Below are 24,723 nucleotides of genomic sequence, written 5' to 3'. Positions count from 1 at the left end.
CTCTGCTGGGGGAAATGCAGTATGCTTATGTCTTGTGATAGGTAGTGTGTGTGTGAACCATGGTACCTGTCCACTAGTGAAATGTCGGATACGATGAGAATCCAATTGTGTGTGATTTGTTAAAACACTGTAACCCTCTGAACATATGTCTTTGTGGAATGTACACCACTGATAGCAATTAGGGTCCTGGGTTCTTTAAGGCTTTCTGAGACTTTTATTCTAGGGACCACAAGAACAATTTTCTCATATACACAGGTTTGTTTTATTATGATGATAGTGATGATAATGATGATTGCGAAGATTAAGAATGTGAAAATGATGATGATGATTGTGAAGATGATGATGATGATGATTGTGATGATTGTGAAGATGATGATTGTGATTGTGATGATGATCTGGGAATAACACCACTGTCTCCTACAGGATGAAGACCCCGCCAATCATCAGGACCAAGCAGGAGGTGAAGGACAAGATTCAGCTGCTGGAGGTGAGTCACCCCTCACTCACCCTCCCCCTTCACCCTCACCCCTCACCCCTCACTCTCACCCCTCACCCCTCACCCCTCACTCTCACCCCTCACCCTCACCCCCTCACCCCTCACCCCTCACTCTCACCCCTCACTCTCACCCCTCCCCCTCACCCCTCACCCTCATCCCTCACCCTCACCCCTCACTCTCACCCCTCACCCCTCACTCTCACACCTCACCCTCACACCTCACCCTCACTCTCCACCCTCACCCATCAATCTCACCCCTCACTCTCACTCCTCACTTTCAACCCTCACTCTCACCCCTCACTCTCACCACTCACTCTCACTACTCACTCTCACCCCTCCCCCTCACCCCTCACTCTCACCCCTCCCCCTCACCCCTCACCGTCACCCCTCACTCTCACCCCTCACAGTCACCCCTCACCCTCACCCCTCACTCTCACCCCTCACAGTCACCCCTCACCCTCACCCCTCACTCTCACCCCTCACAGTCACCCCTCACCCCTCACCCTCACTCTCACCCCTCACTCTCACCCCTCACCCTCACCCCTCACCCTCACTCTCACCCCTCACCCTCACTCTCCACCCTCACCCATCAATCTCACCCCTCACTCTCAACCCTCACTCTCACCCCTCACTCTCACCCTCAAACCTCACTCTCACCACACACTCTCACCCCTCACCCTCACTCTCACCCCTCACCCTCACTCTCCACCCCTCACCCTCACTCTCCAACCTCACCCATCAATCTCACCCCTCACTCTCAACCCTCACTCTCACCCCTCACCCCTCACCCTCACTCTCCACCCTCACCCATCAATCTCACTCCTCACTCTCAACCCTCACTCTCACCCCTCACTCTCACCCCTCACTCTCACCCTCAAACCTCACTCTCACCCCTCACTCTCACCCCTCACTCTCACCCCTCACCCTCACCCCTCACCCCTCACTCTCACCCCTCACCCCTCACCCTGACTCTCCACCCTCACCCATCAATCTCACCCCTCACTCTCACTCCTCACTCTCACCCCTCACTCTCACCACTCACTCTCACCCCTCACTCTCCACCCTCACCCATCAATCTCACCCCTCACTCTCACTCCTCACTCTCACTCCTCACTCTCACCCCTCACTCTCACCCCTCACTCTCACCCCTCACTCTCAACCCTCACTCTCACCACTCACTCTTACCCCTCATTCTCACCCTCAAACCTCACTCTCACCCCTCACTCTCACTCCTCACTCTCATCCCTCACTCTCACCCCTCACTCTCACCCCTCACTCTCACCCCTCACTCTCACCCCTCACCCCTCACCCCTCACCCCTCACCCTCATCCTCACCACTCCCTCTCACCCCTCACCCCTCACCACTCACTCTCACCACTCCCTCTCACCCCTCACCCTCACCACTCCCTCTCACCACTCACTCTCACCACTCCCTCTCACCCCTCACTCTCACCACTCCCTCTCACCCCTCACTCTCACCACTCCCTCTCACCCCTCACCCTCACCACTCCCTCTCACCCCTCACTCTCACCACTCCCTCTCACCCCTCACCCTCACCACTCCCTCTCACCACTCACTCTCACCACTCCCTCTCACCCCTCACTCTCACCACTCCCTCTCACCCCTCACTCTCACCACTCCCTCTCACCCCTCACCCTCACCACTCCCTCTCACCCCTCACCCTCACCACTCCCTCTCACCCCTCACTCTCACCCTCACACCTCACTCTCACCACTCACTCTCACCACTTACTCTCACCCCTCACTCTCACCCCTCACCCTCACCCTCACCCTCACCACTCCCTCTCACCCCTCACTCTCACCCATCACTCTCACCCCTCACTCTCACCCCTCACCCCTCACCCTCACCACTCCCTCTCACCCCTCACCCCTCACCACTCCCTCTCACCCCTCACCCTCACCACTCCCTCTCACTCTCACCCCTCACCCCTCACCACTCCCTCTCACCCCTCACCCTCACCACTCCCTCTCACCCCTCACCCCTCACCCTCACCCTCACCCCTCACCCTCACCACTCACCCTCACCCTCACCACTCACCCTCACCACTCCCTCTCACCCCTCACCCCTCACCCTCACCCCTTACCCTCACCCCTCACCCTCACCACTCACTCTCACCCCTCACCCTCACCACTCACTCTCACTCTCACCCCTCACCCCTCACCCCTCACCCCTCACCCCTCACCCTCACTCTCACCCCTCACCCCTCACCCCTCACCCCTCACCACTCACTCTCTCTGTGGTGAGTCTGGCTGAGTAGGCCCCAATTACAACTGTGACCTGTCGCCATGGGGCTTTGTTCATGCTGTCAATCACCAGTTTGCCTGGCCCAGATTTTATTACTCATAGCTGAAAGGATTGCCAAATTTGTTAGTCCCTTAGTCATGCCAGTGAGTGAGTGGTTTTACGCCGCTTTTAGCAATATTCAAGCAATATCACGGCGGGGGACACCAGTAATGGACTTCACACATTGTACCCATGTCGGGAATCGAACCCGGGTCTTCGGCGTGATGAGCGAACGCTTTAACCACTAGGCTACCCGACCGCCCCCCCTTAGTCATGCCAGGATGAGCTGATCATGTTTACTAAGTACTAAGAGACTTTGTATTGCAAATTAAGAGAAAAATGTAATAATTGAATCTCGGTTTGTGTGATCATGTGTGACAATGTTCCTGATTGTGCTTCCCAGGCCCTGAGTGACATAGAGATCGCAATCAAGATGCTGAAGGAAGGAGACATGTCCGAGAACCCGGTAGACAGACACTACCATGCACTCAAATGTGGCCTTGAACCGCTGGACAAGAGTCACGGTGACTTCAAGGTGAGCAAACAAAACACAAACCAAACCAAGTCTCTCTGACCCTTGTGCTTCATTCTTGTTGTAAAGGTGAGTATGAGATAACCCAACCTCATTAAAATCAGATCTAGGTTCTCGCTGCCGCTAAACTAAGATCTGAGGTCATCCCGTTACGGTCACGTCAGAATGACCTTTCGCGAACTTTGACCAACCACCGAAATGACTAACAAGAAGTCGACATCAGCCAAATAGAAAGCAGCTTTCTCGAGCTTTACGGCACACGTTTCAACCTGGCGACTTCCATTTCAGACTAGCCTTAAAAACAATGTTGAAAACTGAACAAATGAACATTCCGAAATGTTCAATATATGGTTGAGATTGTATGGCAGTGCTTCCCACGTACTTTTCAACGCCTCCTCCATTCAAATGTTTATCGCACGGTGGCAAGAGATAGACGAGAATTTCGACGGAATCAGTCGTACGGGCTGTAACTGTCAACGTTTTCGAGGTTTTCGACTTTCACTTTCATGATCTGGTAAGCGATGCTTTGATTGGTCGGATGAAATGTCGTTCTGACGTGACCCTTTATGGGATGTCCTCAAATCTGATTTTAATGAGATTGGAGATTACCCAAATAGCGATTATGATGGAAGACAGACTCACTGCTGTTTCAGTATTGCTCTCTTCCCTAAAAGCCTTGTCATGCTACATTTGTTGCTAAGGCATATTAGGCCACAATGATATTGCTGCAGTATTCCATCAATCTTTGACATACCCGTGAGAATTTGGGGTAAGAAGTGGTCTCCAGGAGTGGATGCTTGTTGTAAGATGACACTCAGTGGATCGGGTGGTCCGGCTTGCTGTTTCAGTTGATTGCATGTCATAGTACTCGGGCATTGATCATTGCTCATACTATCAATCAGTGGATTGTCTGATCTAGATTATTTATTGCGTGAAATTGCTGAACATTGAAGACTGGTCTTCAGCAACCCATACTTGCCATAAGCGGCGACAACGCTTGTCGTGAAAAGGACGAACGGGATCCGGTGGTCAGGCTCGCTGACTTAGTTGATGCATGTCATCGTGTCCCAATTGCGTTGATCGACGCTCATGATATCAATCACTGGATTGTTTGGTCCAGATTTATTATTTACAGACCGCCATAACAACAAACAACAGACAACCGTTGTTGTAAGTGGCGACTAGAGGACTTTCGGATGACCAAAATGGCTGCTATGATGGATTTGCATTGTCAGGCTTTGGTGTCCTGACAGAAGATGGTTTTCAAAATACGAATTGTTATTTGGGAAACATGGCAGTCCTGCTCCAATATTTGCTTGTATGCAGCTGTCTACAGTGTCTACAGTGTCTACAGTCTACATTCCCAAAATCCTTTACTTGTTTTAGTGGGACACGGGTGGGGTTGCGTCCCAGAAACCTATGATTGTGGGTTCGAATCCAAGTTCACCCCGATTATGTTTCTAGGTTTGTCAGCACCATACCCGTGCTCGTGGGTTTCACCGAAGTGGTAAAAGTCTGAGACCTGCATCACTTCGGGCTTTCCTCCCACATTAAGCCGACACACCGTGATATAACTGGAATACTGTTAAAAGTGGCGTTAAACTCACTCACTCACTCACTCACTGACATATTTCAGCTGCTGAATGAGTACCTGCAGTCCACGCACGCGGCCACACACAACATGTACAAGATGCAGCTGATGGACGTCTTCAGCTGCCAGAAGGACGGGGAGGCCTCCAAATTCGTGGACCACGGAAACAGGTTGGTCCTGTTGATCAAAGAGAATTGGGTGGGCAGTAGGCATGGGTATTGGAGGTTAAAATTGTTTCACAATAGTTTGCGATGCACAAGGCCATATTGTGATACATATCACGATATATATTGTATAATTCTAAATTCAGAAGCAATCTGACACATTAAGGTATAAATTGAAGTTCGAAATTGGAACAAAACAAGATGCTGGTACAACATGATGTATACTCAGTCAATAAATACACAGGCCTACAACAGCGAAGGCATTTGGCAAGAAAATAACATTAAACACACGATAAGAATCGCATTTTAAAATCACCCGATATACCGAGCATTAAAACATGATATTGTGATAGGTATTATGGAAAGAATGAACCTCAATTTACTGATATACTGGTAATACCGCTTAATGGTTAAGCTGTTTGCTCGTTAAGCTTAAAAATGCAATGTTTAAATACAATGTTAATATGCAGTGTTTAAATACAATGTTAAAATACAATCTTAATATACAGTGTTAAAATACAATCTTAATATACAGTGTTAAAATACAATCTTAATATACAGTGTTCAAATACAATCTTAATATACAGTGTTAAAATACAATGTTAATATACAGTGTTCAAATACAATCTTAATATACAGTGTTCAAATACAATGTTAATATACAGTGTTCAAATACAATCTTAATATACAGTGTTCAAATACAATGTTAATATACAGTATTAAAATACAATCTTAATATACAGTGTTAAAATACAATGTTAATATACAGTGTTAAAATACAATCTTAATATACAGTGTTAAAATACAATGTTAATGTACAGTATTAAAATACAATGTTAATATACAGTGTTAAAATACAATGTTGATATACAGTGTTAAAATACAATGTTAATATACAGTATTAAAATACAATGTTAATATATGATAAGGAAGAGAAGTTATGGATGTCAACTTCTTTATTATGAGGAATACAACGTTTTGGAATATATACTGACGCCTTCATCAGGTGAAATGTTAAACATTTCACCTGATGAAGGAGTAAGTTTATACTCTGAAATGTTGTAATCCTCATAATAAAGAAGTTGACATCCATAAATTCTCTTCTTATGTGTATCACTTCTAAATGCCTTTCAAAGACTTTATATATGATGTTAAAGTACAATGTTAATATACGATGTTAATATACAATGTTAAAATACCACTGAAATTAAGAACAAAGTTACAGAACCACATTTGCCTGTCAAAGAGTTCTATTTATTTATTTAAATTCCTAGATAGAATCCTGGAATTGCTTCCGTCAGTATTGATCAGTTGCATCTGTGCCCACTTGCACTGAGCAATCTTCACATTACATCAGGAACAACTCCCACAGTTCAACATAGAGCTGTAAGCACTGGTCTGTGTCACCTGGTAAAACCTAATTCAACCATTTCTTCACTTCCTTTTCCCAGAATGCTGTTGTGGCATGGATCGCGGTTGACCAACTGGGTCGGAATTCTAAGCCAGGGACTACGCATCGCACCGCCGGAGGCTCCTGTGACTGGATACATGGTAGGAACAGTCTCAATACTGGGATTGGATGGTCAATTCTATGATGTCTGTCACCGTGACATTCAGCGCTCTGTGTGTGATCCTAACATTCAATATATCGTGTCCCTAAAACACATTCAGCTGTAGTGATGTTATGGGACCTAGTTAGTTAGTTATGTCTCGCCCAAGTTTGACTGTTACGTCTGCTGTGGTTGTATAAACATTTCATGTTTCATGTATTTTGACACTTGTTTTTTCTCCTCCAGTTTGGCAAGGGTGTTTACTTCGCTGACATGTCCAGTAAAAGTGCAAACTACTGCTTCACATCGAGAGCAAAAAATATCGGTCTCCTCCTGTTGTGTGAAGTAAGTTTTTAGCTTGAGAATATTTATCTTTTTGCTAGAAATAATTCTTTGCAACTGGCACTGATGTAAGTCATTATGGAAGGTGACATTTTGTGTATACATGACAAAGTTCAGTCTGAACAGAACTAGTGAGTTTGTAAGTCCTGCAGCTCTTTATGTGTACTAGGATGTAAAATTGTAGTCAAATAGCATCAGTCAGCCACTTGTATTGTGAGATTTATCGGAACAACTTACAGATGACTTCAGATCAAGACCTTTGTATCATTGATTGATTTCACTTTTTTCCCAAAGTATTAATCTATTAATGTGCGAATGTGTGGCAAATGGCATTCAGTGTCAAGAAGCCTGTGATTGTTCCTCAAGGCAGTCCCAGCTGTACGGGGGCTGTTCCTCAAGGCAGTCCCAGCTGTACGGGTGCTGTTCCTAAAGACAGTCCCAGCTGTATGGGGGCTGTTCCTCAAGGAAGTCCCAGCTGTATGGGGGCTGTTCCTCAAGGCAGTCCCAGCTGTATGGGGGCTGTTCCTCAAGGAAGTCCCAGCTGTACGGAGGCTGTTCCTCGAGGCAGTCCCAGCTGTACGGGGGCTGTTCCTCAAGGCAGTCCCAGCTGTATGGGGGCTGTTCCTCGCAGTCCCAGCTGTATGGGGGCTGTTCCTCAAGGCAGTCCCAGCTGTATGGGGGGTGTTCCTCGAGGCAGTCCCAGCTGTATGTGGGCTGTTCCTCAAGGCAGTCCCAGCTGTACGGGTGCTGTTCCTAAAGGCAGTCGCAGCTGTATGGGGGCTGTTCCTTAAGGCAGTCCAAGCTGTACGGGGGCTGTTCCTCAAGACAGTCCCAGCTGTATGGGGGTGTTCCTCAAGGCAGTCCCAACTGTATGGGGGCTGTTCCTCAAGGCAGTCCCAGCTGTATGGGGGCTGTTCTTCAAGGCAGTCCCAGCTGTATGGAGGCTGTTCCTCGAGGCAGTCCCAGCTGTACGGGGGCTGTTCCTCAAGGCAGTCCCAGCTGTATGGGGGCTGTTCCTCGCAGTCCCAGCTGTATGGGGGCTGTTCCTCAAGGCAGTCCCAGCTGTATGGGGGCTGTTCCTCAAGGCAGTCCCAGCTGTATGGGGGGCTGTTCCTCAAGGCAATCCCAGCTGTATGGGGGGTGTTCCTCATGGCCGTCCCAGCTGTATGGGGGCTGTTCCTCAAGGCAGTCCCAGCTGCAACTGTTGTAGGCCTGTGTTAAAGGGAGACTAGGCTCAGGGTTATTGGCAGACCCAGCATTTTAAAAGACCCTAAACACTATTTTTGTGTCTGTTTTATGATGTGTAACAATTTAGCAGTTAATGTTTGCCCTAATTACACAGTAACAATTTCTCGGTGTCACACATGGTATATCAGTGTCTTGGATTGGGCAAAGTTTGGCTCCGTACCATGGAACAGAGACCCCCTTTAAAGTATGACAGTTCTGAGTGTCACTATAATTAGTTTGAAACACAGAACCCTGGAGGTCATGGATCAATGTTTGCATATTTCCTTGTGTACCAGGTGTCGCTGGGGGCGATGAACGAGATCCTCGCTGCTGACTACAACGCCGCCTCGCTGCCGGCTGGGAAACACAGTGTGAAGGGAGCAGGGAAGATAGCACCCGACCCCAAGTGTCATAAAACAATGTAAGTATTCTCCCCAGGGAGCAGAGAATGCATTTGGTGTGCATGCTGACATGTTGAACCTGCTAATGATGTGCGTTGTAAGCATGCCTCCTGTTGTGTGGAAGGGTGGTGAGGTGGCTATGCCGTTAAAGTGTTCGCTCATCTCGTCAGAGGCCCGGGTTTGTTTCCCCACCTGCATACGAAGTGTGTAGACCCGTGAAGATCCGGGCTAGAATAGGTCTTCAGCAACCCATGATTGCCGTAAAAGGTGACTATGCTTGTCGTAAAAGGCGACTAACAGGATCTGGTGGTCAGGCTCGCTGACTTGGTTGATGCATGTCATCGATCCCAATTGCGTGGATCGATGCTCATTATATTAATCACTGGATTGTCTGGTCCAGACTCGAATATTTACAGACTGCCATCATATAGCTGGAATATTGCTGTGTGCGGCGTTAAACAACAAACCAACCAACCAACCAACAATGTGTGAAGCCCATTGCTGGTGTCTCCTGCCAAGATTTTGCTGGAATGTTGCTAAAGGCGGCGTAAAACCATACTCATTCACTGTGCTGTAGAGACTTATATATTTATTCTCGCCAATGCAAAAAGCTCACAGACTTGGAGATTTAATAATGTTATGTTGCTTGGGACCTGAGAATTGTCCAGTCACCAGCTGAGAGGCTGAGGGTCACATGACCGGTTGTCTATAATTGTATGTGGCAGAGGAGTGTAATGTTTGGAACATAGAGTGAGGCCGATTAGGGTGATGAAGGCTGTAACTGGTGGATAAGTATGCTATGACTACCTGAGGTGAGGTGAAATTGGTGTTCATTGCACTTATATGGCAATGGTCAGGGGTGTGTCTGTCTGTCTGTCTGCTTGTACGAGCCTAATGCAAGTTTTATAGTGCTAGTCCACTGAGATACTATGCTGCAGTTAACATGAATACCCCTCTTAGACACAGTATACTGACTCCGAGCCGACCAGTCCTTGTTTTAGCCCATTAATGCCGAGCACCAGACAGGGTAACAACAAGTACCATCTTTAAACGTCTTTTGTTATGACGCCGACTCATAGCTGACCAGTCCTTGTTATATCCCTTTAATACCAATGCTGGGAACCAAGTACCATCTTTTATCGTCTTTTGGTATGCCGCATCCGGAGATCAAACCACCAACTCTCCACTGTCCTGGCAGATGCTGTATCCACTAGACCACGTGGGTGGTCAAAGTGAGGTGTGGTGGCCCTGAGGTTAAGGTGTTAGTTCATCATGCCAGAGATCAGGTTCAGTTCCCATATTAGTACAAGGTGTGAAGCATCTTGTTGGTGACAACCCGTACAGTCTGCAACATTGATGGAATATTGCTAAATATGGAGAACTTAAAAAACCTATTAGGACCGTCAGTCAGGCAATCACTTGTCACAATGTGGCTAAATACAGTCAAGACTCGTTAAATCCGACAATCGGCTTTATCCAACACTAATGATGAGAACTGATTAAATCAATGCTATTTAGACCCATTAATCCGACAGTCTCGCACTCCGACTCCGACACACCTAATTTGCAACGAATTACTGAAATCACTCATTAATCAGTCTCGTTTATCCGACACAGTGATCAGCGTACTCCGTGGTCATCTGCCCGCGAATACACAGCCAGTGTTTTGATGCAAGACGAGTCAGCTGGTAGCTGCATATTACAAAGCTGCAGAGATAAACTTTGCTTAACAATAAACAATTAATGCTTTAAATGAAGAAAACAGGATTAATCATATGCTTAGATTGCCTCAATCTCATTAAAATCAGGTACAAGTTCTCGCTATCGCCGAGGACATCCCATTACAGGTCACGTCAGAAGAACCTTTCGCGAACCATGACCAACAAACGTTGGTACAACTTATTCTCTTTCAGATTAAATCCTCCTTGGGGCACTTATTGCATTTTCCTGGCTCAAGAAAATCTACATGACATAGTTGTAACCATTTTCCTTAATAAAAATTGTTACCACACAAAAAACTTTGTTTTTGTATGATATACGTCCACCCTTATGGTGCCTCACCCTCCACGGCGCGTCATGCCAAGGGAAGCAACTCTCACCCAAATCACTTTCCTTATGTCATCTGACAAAGACAGACGTGCTGTTTTTTTCAAGACAATATAAAGACATGATTATCGTTCGTACAAGAACCATGGCAGACCAAACTGTATGTATGGTACATTTCTTTCATGCAAAGGCCTAATACCTCGCATTGTAAAGTTATAAAGTTGTAATTATGTGACACGTGTACGATACCTTTGAAATAAGGCCGTCGTAGCGTCCATTTTGTAGTGCCACGTATGATATATGTAACACCAGGGCCATCAAAAACGGCTTCGGTTTTTTAATCTATATCATCGGGCTTTAGCCTACAATCTTTTCCTTTAAATAAACCCAAGGTGGTGTGTTAATTATTTTAAATTACACTTACCTTTTTTACGGGTTTTCTACACCTTCGCCCGTAACACGCCCACTTTGGTGTTATAATTATACTACGACATTGGCTATTAGTATCGCGTTACCAATCGCATTCTAAATTACGCCTTTGCTTCTAGTTACACAATTTATGCACGTATCTTTCCGATCTTTCAATCGCACTGATACACTTTATTACCCTTCCCGCCAAACTCAAAAATTACGGTCTTTTTTACAGACCTTCAAACTGTGTACGGGGTGCTCGGCTTCGATTCCCCCCCAAGACAGGCATGATACCTGCATAAAGTGTTTGGCCGAAGACGGGCATGACGATGGGTCATGCCCGATCTGTGTTGCATTTACACCACGGGCGCAAAAAAAGAGAAATGTGGACCTCTTACACTTTAAGGGTCTATTGAAGGCGGGGGTGGACATTAGATCGGCAAAGACCGCCCCGCCCCCCTCAAAAAAAGTAAGAAAGGGTAAAAAGGCAGCTGAGACTGTCTCCTCCGCTCCCTCCCCGGGGGCCGGGGGAGAAGGCTCTAGGGTCCCCGTCACAATCACTGCACCCTCTCCTGCACCGTCTTTGGCAGACATCTCTGCCTTGTTGAGGTCGCAGATGGCGTCGATGATGGAGGAGGTAAAGTCTCAGCTCCGAGAGGAGTTGCGGACCGAGCCTTCCCCGTTGTCGGCGCCGGACGCGGCTTCGAGACCTTGTGATATGCCCGGCGTCGGCCGAGGCAGGCCACTTGGTCTCGGGGACGAACTCAGACCGGGCTTCGGCGCCGGCTCGAGGTCGCTCCCCAGCGGAGGGGTGGCGGGCACTGGCCCGTTCACTACCGACGCACAGTTCTCCCTAGCGGAGCCAGACGCCTCTTCCGAGGCCGAGGCTTCCTCTAGCGGATTTCTAGCCCAGAGCCAGGTGGGTTCCCTTGAACCCCCGGCACCTCGGGACCGGGACTCGGCTTCGGGCCGGGTGCAGCCCGGGGATGCGAAGGCCCAGGCCTTCGGGCGTCCCCTTCCGACTTCGTCTGCCTCTTCTCTCGGGGTAGAGTCGATTAATTTCGGCTCGGAATCGAGAGAGGAGGAGTGGATGGAGGAGGGGGGAGACGACTCGGAGACCTCGGGAATATTTTCCTTCGTTTCCTCGTTGAGGCATGTACGGGACAAAATTGTCCAGGTACTGCCTCAGGTGGCTGCGCCCATGCCCCAGTCGGATCCGACTGAGTTCCGCCTTCCGGGGGACGCTTTTGCTCCGAGCAAGGCGCCCCAGGTGCGGCTCCGTATTCTGTCTTCATTGGTGCATGAAGTCATCAACCCTCTGTTGTCGGGTGCCCGCAGGAAGTTCGACCTGCCCGAACTTATTAAGCGGTACCCGTTAGCAGAGGATGGTGATTTTGAGGTACCGGTGGTGGACGAATGCGTCTGGACCTCCGTTACCCTGGGGGGGTCTTCGACCCCCAACTTGGCTAAGGTCAAGCAGGGCCGGCGGTTGCCACCCTTTCCCGCGTGCGGTACGGAGCTGAAGGCTGCTTACGTTTGCTTCGAGGAGCAATATCGTAACGCATGTCAGCAGCTCCGGGTGTCCGTACACTCCGCTTATCTGTCGGCCGTACAGAGGGAGTTAGCGGGAGAGGGGCCGGCCGACTCTTCGGAGTTGGCCGCGCAACTGACGGAGGTACATAGTCATCTTGCGAGGGACGCTATTCGTAGCTGTGCCTCGCAGATGATGTGCGCAGTCATGGGCATGCGCAGGCTGTGGATGTCGGTATCCAAATACTCGGCTTCCACACGCCAGGATCTACGTGCTTTGCCTTATAAGATGGGTGCCACCCTCTTCCCTGGGGCTCAGCAGGTGGTCCGAGAGGCCGCACAGTTGTATGCCTCCATCAAGGATTCTAAGGCCTTGTTGGAGGTACCATGCGTTAAACCGCGTAAGCGGACCTCTCCACTTGCTTCCTCCTACGCTGACGCGCCGGGTCAGAAGTCTGCACCTGCTTGGAAGCAGCCGCTTCCTTCAGGTAAGGGCGCCGGGAGGAGCAAGAGAGGCAGGGGCCGGGGCAGGGCAGCTGGTCGAGGCCAGCAGCCTTTTCGCGGGCCGGGAACCCATCGGGTTCCCATTAGCGCCCGAAGCGCCCCGGGCGGACCCACGGTCGCATGTTTTCGAACTGCCGACAGCCGGGGTCTGCTGCCTCAAGCCGGATGTCCCCGTAGGCGGCCGACTGGCTCTATTCCTGCAGGAATGGGAGACAGTCACATCCAATCCCTGGACCCTGTCCACTCTAAGGGATGGCCATTTGCCTCGGTGGAAACATCATCCGCCCCCCTTCTCCGGGATAAAGCACACTCCGGTGCCTGCTACCCTGGAGAGGGCGGAATTCCTCGGTGCCGAGGTCGACGCACTTCTTATGAAGGCTGCGATCGAACCGGTTCCCGTGGGACAGGAAAGCGAGGGCTTCTACTCGACATATTTCCTAGTCACCAAAAAAGACGGAGGGTTCAGGCCTATTCTCAATCTGAGAAGGCTGAACAAACTTATAGAGGTACCGTCCTTCAGGATGGAGACACTGCGCTCGGTGATCTCAGCTGTCGAGACCGGAGAATGGCTAACGTCAATAGACCTAAAAGACGCCTATCTCCACGTACCCATACACCCCGAGTTCAAGAAATACCTCAGGTTTTCTTTCGACGGGAGGTGTTATCAGTTCAGGGTTCTACCATTCGGGATCGCTACGGCCCCGAGGGTGTTCACCAAGCTGATGTTGATTCCCGCCCAAGTGGCCAGGTCAAAAGGTCGGTTCTGCCATCCGTACCTCGACGACTGGTTACTAAGAGCTCTATCGCAATCCCTGAGTCAGATAGCTACACAACAAGTGATAGATATTCTGATCACTCTAGGGTGGATAGTCAATCTCAAGAAGTCAGATCTGAGCCCTACTCGGAATCTAGTCTTCCTAGGGGCGAATTTCAACACGGTGAGCGGACTTGTATCTCTGTCACAAGATCGCATTACCAAGGTCAGAAGTGTTACTTCCCAGTTCCTTCTGTCCGCCAGTCACACTGCTCGTACATGGCTCCAGTTACTGGGCAACATGGCGGCGACAGTGGATGTGGTTTGGCGGGCGCGCTTGAGAATGAGACCCATTCAACAAGCGCTCCGTCGACTTTGGGTGAACTCGGAAGATCTCGAGACTGTTCTCGAGACTCCGCAGTCAGTGGTGGACCGAGGTCGGGAATCTGTCCCGGGGGCTCCCCCTCGACACTCCCGTGCCGTCTCTCACAGTTCAAACAGACGCGTCACTCTCCGGCTGGGGAGGCGTTCTGAACGATCACACTGCCTCGGGACTATGGTCCCAGCAGGAGATCAAACTGCATATCAATGTGCTAGAACTGAGAGCGGTCAGGTTGGTGTTCCAACGCTTCCTGGATCTGCTTCGTGGCCAAGTGGTGCGTCTAGAGATGGACAACCAAACGGCGATGACTTACATCCGGAAGCAGGGGGGAACGGTGTCTCCGTCGCTTCTCCAAGAGACGTGGCAGTTCCTCCTATGGTGCGACTCACACGTTATCAGGGTGCTACCTGTTTATCTCCCGGGGGTAGACAACGTCCATGCGGACGCTCTGTCTCGCCGGATCCTCGCTCCTCACGAGTGGAGGCTCGACCCGGGGATATTCGGGATTATCTCCCAGTTATACGGGTCGTTCCAGGTGGATCTGTTTGCGTCTGGGGTGAATCACCAGACACCAACGTTCTGCTCCCGAGTCCCCGACCCGAGGTCGGTGGCACCGGACGCCTTCCAGCTAGATTGGACGGACAGAATACTGTGGGCATTCCCCCCAGTACCTCTGATTTCCAAGGTCCTGTCTCAGCTAGCCACTCAGCCTGCGCGACTACTTGTGCTCCTGGCACCCCTTTGGTCGGCGCAGAGTTGGTTTCCAGTCATACTCAGGTTTCTGGCTCAGCCTCCTGTTCTATTACCTTTACGACCGGACCTCCTATCCCAGAACGAGGCCCTCCACCCGAATCCCAGGATTCAGTGGGTGGCTTGGCCACTGTCCGGAATCGCCTCCAGGAGAGCGGTATTCCTGCACGAGTTGCAGACACAATACTGGCTTCGCGGAGGGATTCGACAAACGTTCAGTACGAGGATAGATGGGCCTGCTATGCGCGCTGGTGTGTCGATAGAAGGATTGCAGATCCCTTTTCTGCAGATCTCGTAGCCGTACTTGAGTTCCTCCAGTCGCGACTAGATGTCGGCCTGGCCGCATCGACAGTCCGGGGGTACTCTACAGCTATCGCTGCCTTTCACGTCCCCGTCGACGGGGCACTTTTGGGTGCGCACCCATTAGTGCAGCGTTTTTTAGCAGGTGTGGACAGGATCCGACCGCCTGTCCGGCGGATCAGTCCCCCTTGGGAATTGTCAATCGTTCTTGATTGGCTGTCCGGTCCTTCTTTTCGGGATCTGTCGTCTCTCTCTCTTCAGCTGTTGAGCTGGAAGACGGCGTTCCTTGTGGCGGTAACGTCCGGCAGACGGGTAGGCGACATTCACGCAATGTCAGCCGATCCCGAACTAACTGTCTTTCACCGGGACAGGGTCAGTATTCGCCTGCCGGACTCTTACCGTCCTAAGGTCGCACACGCCTTCCACGTGACGGCTCCTATTGAGCTACCTGCTCTTTCACAGCCTTCCTCGTCGGGGACCACTACAAGACATGCTCATGTATTGGATGTCCGCAGGACCCTTAAGTCCTATATCAGCAGAACTAAGGGTATCCGTAAGGATAATCAACTATTTTGCTGTTATGGCGGTAGGAAGGCTGGCTCACCTGCGAGCAAACAAACTATCTCGCGGTGGATAGTCTCTACTATATGTACGGCGTACACGCTTCAAGGCAGGGACCCCCCTACCAAGTTGAAGGCTCATTCGGTTAGAGCAGTGGCTACGACACAAGCGTATGCTGCGGCTCTGCCCATTGAGGAGATCTGCTCCGCGGCTATTTGGAGCCAGCCGAGCACGTTCATCAAACATTACCAACTCGACAAACACTCAAGCGAGCGTGCTCGGTTTGGTCAGTCAGTTCTCCGAACTGGGCAAAGTACTACATCTCTAGCCGATTGAGCCTTCGAGATTTTAGACCGCCCGGACCGGTTATAACACTGCTCAGTAACGGTCCGGATTTTATCTTCTACGGTCGATACAATACCAGCCATTACTAGTCGATAATCATCGTAATTGCACATGCACTCCTTCGATTACGGGGACCCTCTGGCCTAGCTCTGTGCGGGTTTATAGTCTCTCGTGATCTGTGCCCCCAATATCACTTGTTCAAAAAAGTGGGTGGGGTGGGGGGTGTGTGTGTCTCGAGTTCTCGATATGATGAGCCACAAAGAATGGCTCTTTTCATTGTGTATGGTCGATAACGCCCTGTCTCCAGCCCCCGCCTTTCGACGGTGGTGCCTCACGATAAGGTTGGTTCCATTTATTGAACTCTTGTTTATTCATTGAAATAATCAAAATACGATGTATTTTATGCACGCTTGTTGCTGACGGATGCCACTTCCTAGATTATCTTTAGGAGTCTATCTTGATGCAATAAGTGCCCCAAGGAGGATTTAATCTGAAAGAGAATTTTACAAACCTGTAGAGGTTATGAATTCTCTGATGAAATCCTCCTTGGGGCACGGCCACCCGCCTCCCCACATTCCGTCAGCATTAGACATATGGAAAGTGATTTGGGTGAGAGTTGCTTCCCTTGGCGTGACGCGCCGTGGAGGGTGAGGCACCATAAGGGTGGACGTATATCATACAAAAACAAAGTTTTTTGTGTGGTAACAATTTTTATTAAGGAAAATGGTTACAACTAAGTCATGTAGATTTTCTTGAGCCAGGAAAATGCAATAAGTGCCCCAAGGAGGATTTCATCAGAGAATTCATAACCTCTACAGGTTTGTAAAAATTTCGTTTATCTGACATACTCATATGCAACCAGCCATGTCGGATTAACGGGACTTGACTGTATTGCTGACTTTATGTTTCGCTCACTCACTTAATCAGTTGATTATATGTTCTGCAATTGCTTCTCCCGCAGGGCGTGTGGTACAAAGGTTCCGATTGGGAAGGGTATTGACACAGGGACTACAAACCCTCATGGCTACACACTCAACTACAACGAGTTCATCGTTTACAACACGGCACAAATTAAAATGAGGTACCTACTCAAGGTGAAGTTCAACTATAAGTGAGTGAAACAACCGGATTGTTGCAATAACATTGTCTCAACATGCAGCACGGATCACCAGGACTCGACGGCCAGCTTCACAAAGCTGCCTTAGCACTATGACTGTCACAGCTCCTCAACTTTAACATAGACTACCCATCACAACTATCCAAATCCATGTTGAAGTAGGCGTCATGAGAGTCAGAGCTTCACATTGTGGCATGTTGGGTTGACTACGTAGGTGGTTCGATCTACAACAGACTGAGCAGCGTTCGAAATTGGCACTTGTCCTGTAGTCCTTGCCAAACTGCCCCATGGTTAAGGTATAAGGACTAGTAGAAATTTGCCATTTTTGAGGGTTTTGCTTTATGTTATCATTAGAAGGACTAGTGGACTAAAACTGTTCGTGTCTATCGCTGTGTACATTTTTGTCCTGTGTGGGGGTTGCAATTTTGAGAAATTTGCTGTTTTTTTATCAATAATATAAACATGCAATTTTACATAAATGTAACACTGATATGTTATTTGATAGATATTGTTATGGATTTGACTGATTGTGATTTTTGGCATTCCGCTGTCAACTTCTTAAGCCAAGTATTCCTTGTTTGGTGTGGATACCATGTAAGCAGTTTTCTACCAACTCACCACAAGGAGTTTGTCCTAAAAAATGGCTTAAGGTATTAATTCTGCGGTTCCAATTGGATGAATTTCAGAATATGACTCCTAGTTGGCAATATTTGAGTATTTCTTTCAGTCGGAATCTTTATGTGACAATTCGACAGAAAAATGGTTTGAGTTGTTGTTGTTGTTTTTTTAAGGAGTTGAACCAAAACACTTCGTGTTTGGCATCTTCGTGCAAATATTATCATGAAATCACCAAAGCCAATATATTTTTTAATCTCTTGAAGTGAAGAAATGTGAAATAAATGTGAATAGAACAAAATAGTGATGACCTCCCTTGGATTTCAGTCATGACATGTTTATGGGATGGTGGGGAGTTAGTCTCGTAGCTCGCACACATAAGGGATCTGATGTAGTTGTGGGGATCAAATGAGACGCAGACATTTATTCATTCAAGTATGACAGTTACAATACTTGAATAGTCTTGGCTGAGATCACTCTATGCAAGTGAACGCAGCATTTAAAGGAACTACCGAGCCTTGCAGAGGCAAATCCAGCATTTTGAAAAAGGGCGACGCACAGCTAAGTCACAAGTGAACAGGTTCACAGGTAAGGAGTTTGAAATAAGGGAGGGTTGTGCACCCCAACACATTCACCCACCCACCGATACCATCTTCCCGAGGCAAGTGAGTTAACCGACTATAAAAGTCCAGTTTCCACCCTTGCCGAACTAGGCTGGTATTATGGAGTTACATTTTGGCTGGACTAACGGGTCTATGCATAGTCCAATCAAAATCGTGCACCGAAATCGAAATCCGGTTGGTAAAATGTTTCGCAGATTTCGGTCAATTGCAGGATTTGCAAAGCATGTGCACCGCCAACTCGTCAGCAGATATTTTCCAAATCTTTTCATGTTTTTAATCAAGGTGCTCACGTGATTTGATTTCACGATGTAAGACCCGTTTTATCACAATATAGATCTTGATTATCGATCAGATCGTCCTGACCAGGCGCCACCATTTTGTGTGAAGCAAACGCAAGTGATACGAGAGGTGGAATCTGATTGGTCCATAGGAGGGGCTTAGAAGAGACATAGCTGGTAATAGACACTGGTGGCGCTACGATCGAGCCCAGTAATTCCAGCCCAGTTCGGCAAGGGTGGAAACTGGACTTTTAAAGTCAGTTAGCTCTCTTGCCTCGGGAAGATGGCCGATGCTAGCAGTGGGGTGATACACTGATGCATCGGCGGATCGCGATTTTTTACTTCACGATACAAGTATCGATCACAATTGCACACAAAGTAAGAAGTACAGATTAATAAATGTTACACCAAACACTAATTACTAGTGAAAATGAGAAGTGAAAACATAATATTTTCATCCATTGCGCCATACTTGACACTGCCAGCTGTAAATCACCTGTACTTCGTGTGGCAACTACTGCGAGACTATTCATCCATCCCCATCGTGAGTCTGGGATAGAATAAGTCCCCAACAACCTGTGCTTGATCGGGTGGTCAGGCTCGATACTTACAATATCAATTGCTGAATTGTCTGGTCTAGATTTGATTATTTACAAGGTGTCATCATATAGCTGGAATATTGCCGAGTGCGGCGTTAGACAACAATATGTTATACAATGCATGTACCTTGTGTGCAGGCATTCATCATTGTCATTCTGTTTTTGTTCTCGTTTCCCATGTCAGTAGATGGATGTATACTTATATTATATTAATGTAGTGCTTTTACATGACTGATTTTATTTGAGAATAAAAGGAAAAGGTGAATGAGACTTGTTTTGGTACGCTGATCATGCTGATGTAGATGTTTTTATTTTTCAGTTTTCCATTGAATAGTTAAGACAGCTTGGCTGTCTGCACCTATTTCATAGCAAAATCGACCCGTGAAGATCCGGGTTAGAATAGATCTTCAGCAACCCCAAGAGACTATGCTTGTCATAAGAGGCAACTAATGGGATCTGGTGGTCAGGCTCGCTGACTGGGTTGATGCATGTCATTGTATCCCAATTGCGTGGATCGATGCTCATGATGTCAATCACTGGATTGTCTGGTCTAGACTCAATTATTTACCATCCGCTGTCATATAGCTGAGTGCGACATTAAACCACAAACAAACAAAATCATAGCAATATGAGCGGCTCAATCGTCTACGGTGCAGTTGCCTCATCAAGCCATAGTCTTATTATGATGGGTTCGTCTCATACCCGTGAAGATCCGGTTTAGAATAGGTCTTCAGCAACCCATACATGTCATGAGGTGACTAAGGGGATCAGGTGGTCAGGCTCCCTGACTTGGATGATGCATGTCGTCGTGTCCCAATTGGGAAGATCATGCTCATCATCACTGGATTGTGTGTTCCAGACTCAATTATTTACAGACTGTCATCATAAAGCTGGAACATACTCGTGGGTGTCATCGAAGACTTCAGGCTTTCCTCCTACACCTCCACAATGAAGGTGACATGCCAGTGATCCCAAGTCACTACTTGCATGGAACTGACATGACACTTTTTAGGATTTGGGTGTATTTGGACCCGTGAAGATCAAGGGTAGAATAGATCTTCAGCAACCCATGCTTGCCATAAAAGGCGACTATGCTTGTCGTAAAAGGTGACTATGCTTGTCGTAAAAGGCGACTAACGGGACCGGGTGGTCAGGCTCGCTGACTTGGTTGATGCAGTTCATCGATCCCAATTGCGTGGATCGATGCTCATGATATCAATCACTGGATTGTCTGGTCCAGACTCGATTATTTTACAGACCGCTGTCATATAGCTGGAATATTGCTGAGTGCGGCGTAAAACAACAAACCAAAACTTTTTAGGATTTATTATGAATAACTTGTTCTGTTGAGCATCTTCCATCTTGGGATTCAGGAAATACAAAATGGCTCATGTAGGTTTCATGATTTTGGTATCTTGCACACTCATTTCATAATGCCTTTGTTTTCAGGAGACAAAATCCACAAAACATATTTAAAGATTTATTCCATTTTTTAATGTACAGGTTTCATGACGGGACAACACACATGAATAAATAGCACACAGGTTCAATTTGTTTTCTGCCAATCAATCAGGTATTCAGGACTAGTGGTGATTGATCTTCAGATAGGATGTTCGTCTGTCAAAAGTGATGTTGAATCATCACAAGAAGAATGTCCATCTATTGTACAATATTGATTATCACACATGTCCATTCATCTAAAGCAATGATTGGCCATCCCAGATAGTACGTCCGTCCATCTAAAATTGATGTTCGTCTGTAATGGACATTTAAAGCAACGTTTTGTCATTACAGTATGTCTGTCGGTCCGAATCAATTATTGGTCGCCACAGATGGCTTCTGTTTAATGTGATGAAGCTGCTGAATGTACAACAAAGCTATCTTGGACCGTTCCCAAAGCTATCTTGGACCGTTCCCCTGTTCAAATTTCCACATTGTCAAACACATGTACATCTTTCAGTGGATAATTTAAACTTTAGGTTATTACTTAATCTTTGTGTGAAATCTCATCACGATTTTAATTCTGAATGAATCATATTTCAGTCTAAGGCCATTTGAATATGGTGGGATGAATATAAAATATTTACTTACAAATGCCCTGATCAAGAAGAATAAATTTTGTAAACATGCTAAATCAAACAATTCTTTTGAATTGTTCTGGTACTCAATATACACCCTCAGAACAAGCACACAAAGGTGCCGAACGGTTTCTGTAACTCTCCTGATCACCACCGGGATATTTCCGCGATCAAACATCTCCAACTTCCTGGCTATCATGAACAAAAGAATTGTAGGAGAAAAGCCTCAACTAGCTGCTTCAGTCGTTCGGATACAAAGTCTGGCAAGAATCACACTTATGTTGTACAACAGGACTGCTTTGAACAATATTCCAATGACACGGCATGTCACCTTATTGTGGGAGGAAAAGCCCGAAGTGATGCAGGTCTCGGACGTTTACCACTTCGGTGAAACCCACGAGTACAGGTATGGTGCCGACAGACCTAGAAACATAATTGGGGCGAACCGAGATTCGAACCCGCTATCACAGGTTTCACAGCAAATTGCGGCTCCTAAGACGACTTGGCTACCTGTGCTGCCAGACAGGAGGAGGCGCCTCGAGCGACAGAACACAGTGCCACATCGCACACATTCTGAAACACTGTGAGATAGTCCACTCTGGACTCCGAATAATAATGCTACTACACATGAAACCTAAAATACTCCAATAAGACTCCTATTAAAAATCCATAATTATCGCTTCTATTACATGCATACTTTATGATTGTTTTGGATCTCCCTTCAAAGTGAAATAAGCAGATCTAATTGAAAACAACTACTTAAATTAATCAATAATAAATAATTTCAAAACTGAATAAACTATTCAATATGTATTTTTTCAAATATTTTGGGGAATAAATCTTATAAAAACAATTTAAATGCTGTGGAACAGAGAATTCTACTTCCCACGACAAATAACATTACCAGTGTTAGTAAGGAGAGAAGGTTATCAACCTAGCACCCCAACGCTCCGTCTTTTTCTTGTAATCCACCACCAAGTTCCTGCATCTTTTTACAGTTCCGGTTACCCACAAGCCTCAGGATAAGATCAGACCAGTTTGTGTGTTTACGCTTGCCCTAAATACATGACATTTTGAATGTGTAAGAACTTCTTCAGAGCAGCTTCTTACCCCTTCACTTACCCGATGAAAGGACAAGTGACTCGGGATCGTTGTTACAAAGAATAAAAGACGTTATCCTTGAAAAGGTGTCATGCATTCATGTTCTTCCAAATGCCTATCAAAGAATTGGGCTTCTAAATTTTGCAAAGATTTAATATAAACATAATGAATTAAAATGCTGTCTTCGATTGATAATTCTTGAGAATTTTGTCAGTTTGGCCCTGGATTGGCTTTTTCACCAAACAATGGTTTTGGCCATGAAACGCTTTTCACTGTTTCCTGTGTTGTGCTGCTCTACCAATAAGTGTCCAAATAAGGATTTCTTTGATTCCTCCCAACTCTAGCAATAATAGAGTTATGGCCCTTTGGTATGATGCCATCAGCATATACAGTTTTCTGAGAATTTAACCCAATGGTCCAAGCAAATGTTAGGTCTATGTGAAAGACAGTTAATGCTGATCACAAGTGTTGCCCAGTAACTAACTTAGTATGGTATGACTTAATGTTCTTGATATTCCAGGTATGAATTAGGGCTGGGACGAGTCCAAATTTACTACCCGGGTACCCACCCCCTATGACCCGAACCCTACCCGGGTACCCACCCCCTATTACCCGACCCTACCCGGGTACCCATTGTACACAAGAGATAGGTACAAAAGTCCGATTGGGAATAGTTTGACCATAGCCCTGGCAAAATGTATTTAGATACTCGTATAAAACGATCTGGTCATGCATACACTGAAGTTGACCGAAGCTTGATCTTTATTCAAACATATAGTCATCAGGAGATGTGAACATTAGTCATTTATAGTGTAACCGTCGAAGTTCTAGATGATTTTTGCCATTGAACAATATATCACGTGACTAGTCATGGGTCCGGGTAGTCCTGTGGGTACCTGGTTCCTACTCAGTAACCTCCCGACCCGAGCGTCCGAGTTACCTGTCCCTGCCCTGGTACACATGAATAAAACATTCTCACTTTCTGAAAAAATTCGCTTCGATAACAAAGAGGCATTCTAAACGTCCTGATTATGTAACAATGAGTCATTGTCCACCTTTCATTCACTTCACGTCAACAAACTCCTACACATCGTAAGAAATAAAAGAACACAGGGTTTAAGACAAATGTCTTGGCAGAATAAAAACATGTTTGTGTCAATTTCCATTTGAAATGAACATAACAACACCACTGACTCCTTGGACAAAAGACACATTCATAATACTAATAATTATCATCATATGTACAAATACATATAACATGTACATTAATTATTGAGAAATTTTGGCAAATTTCTAGGTATCACCTGGTCAATTCCACAAACATGATCTCAAAACAGGTAAAAAATAGGGTTTGTATTTCCTAGAGCTGGGACGATACACCAACCGCGAACGAGGTATCTCAATACTTGCATGTGCTGTTATCTGTGGTGCGAAGGCCATCTTGTTATAGACAGGACATGGTCAAATACCTGGCACACTGACGATTTACAGCTGGCAGTGTCAAGTATGGCGCAATGGAAGAAAATATTTATGTTTTGACTACTTAATTCCACTACTGATTAGTAATTGGTGTAACATTCATTACAGAAAACATTTAAACGATAAACAATAGTTTTTACATTGTGTGCCACTGTGATTGATACTTGCATCGAAAAGTAAAAATTTGCGATGCATCAGTGTATCGTCCCACCATTAGTATTTCCATATATTACAAATTGAGTCTGAGTACCATGTATTTAATTGAAAATAATAAGTATTCCCTGGGAATGAACTTCTGATACAAAACAATGTATGTTTAAGTCAAAGCAGGAAAAGGGTTCAAAGTTCCATTTTAAACATTTTTAGCACCCTGAGGGTTTCAAGAATTCAGATATTTGAACTGAGGTTGTGTCTGATATTGATCATAAGAAAACAATCTGTTTTGACATGTAACACATTAATAAGGAAATTTTAAGTTGACTTAAAAAAAAATTAAATGTTTCTCAGACATTTCTTTTCAAACCGACGAGGGATGAGGACTTAATTGCTTTTTTATGGAGAACAAAATTGATGAGATCAACCTTTATTTGTCTTGACTGAAGTCAAACAATATAAGTCAGTCTTTTAGTTTGGGAGACCAATA

At 46.6% G+C, this 24,723-nt stretch overlaps 1 protein-coding gene across 1 annotated transcript in view; it reads left to right on the top strand.

The window, feature by feature from the left end:
- The window catches only part of LOC124143274 (poly [ADP-ribose] polymerase 2-like), a 32,252-nt gene extending 13,798 nt beyond the window's left edge, over positions 1–18,454 (top strand). Inside the window, exons 12-18 of the mRNA XM_046512186.2 lie at positions 424–487; positions 3,204–3,335; positions 4,969–5,093; positions 6,539–6,638; positions 6,884–6,982; positions 8,503–8,627; positions 17,152–18,454. Of these exons, the coding sequence (XP_046368142.2) occupies positions 424–487; positions 3,204–3,335; positions 4,969–5,093; positions 6,539–6,638; positions 6,884–6,982; positions 8,503–8,627; positions 17,152–17,305 (799 nt within the window). The 3' untranslated portion in view covers positions 17,306–18,454. The remainder of the gene's footprint in view (positions 1–423; positions 488–3,203; positions 3,336–4,968; positions 5,094–6,538; positions 6,639–6,883; positions 6,983–8,502; positions 8,628–17,151) is intronic.
- The last annotated feature ends 6,269 nt before the right edge of the window (positions 18,455–24,723 follow it).

Source organism: Haliotis rufescens, unplaced genomic scaffold (genome assembly GCF_023055435.1).
Source record: "Haliotis rufescens isolate VD_foot unplaced genomic scaffold, xgHalRufe1.0.p SCAF_19, whole genome shotgun sequence".
NCBI lineage: Eukaryota > Metazoa > Mollusca > Gastropoda > Lepetellida > Haliotidae > Haliotis > Haliotis rufescens.
The sequence above is the reverse complement of the archived record's forward strand: the minus strand, read 5'-3'. Positions and strand labels throughout refer to the sequence as shown.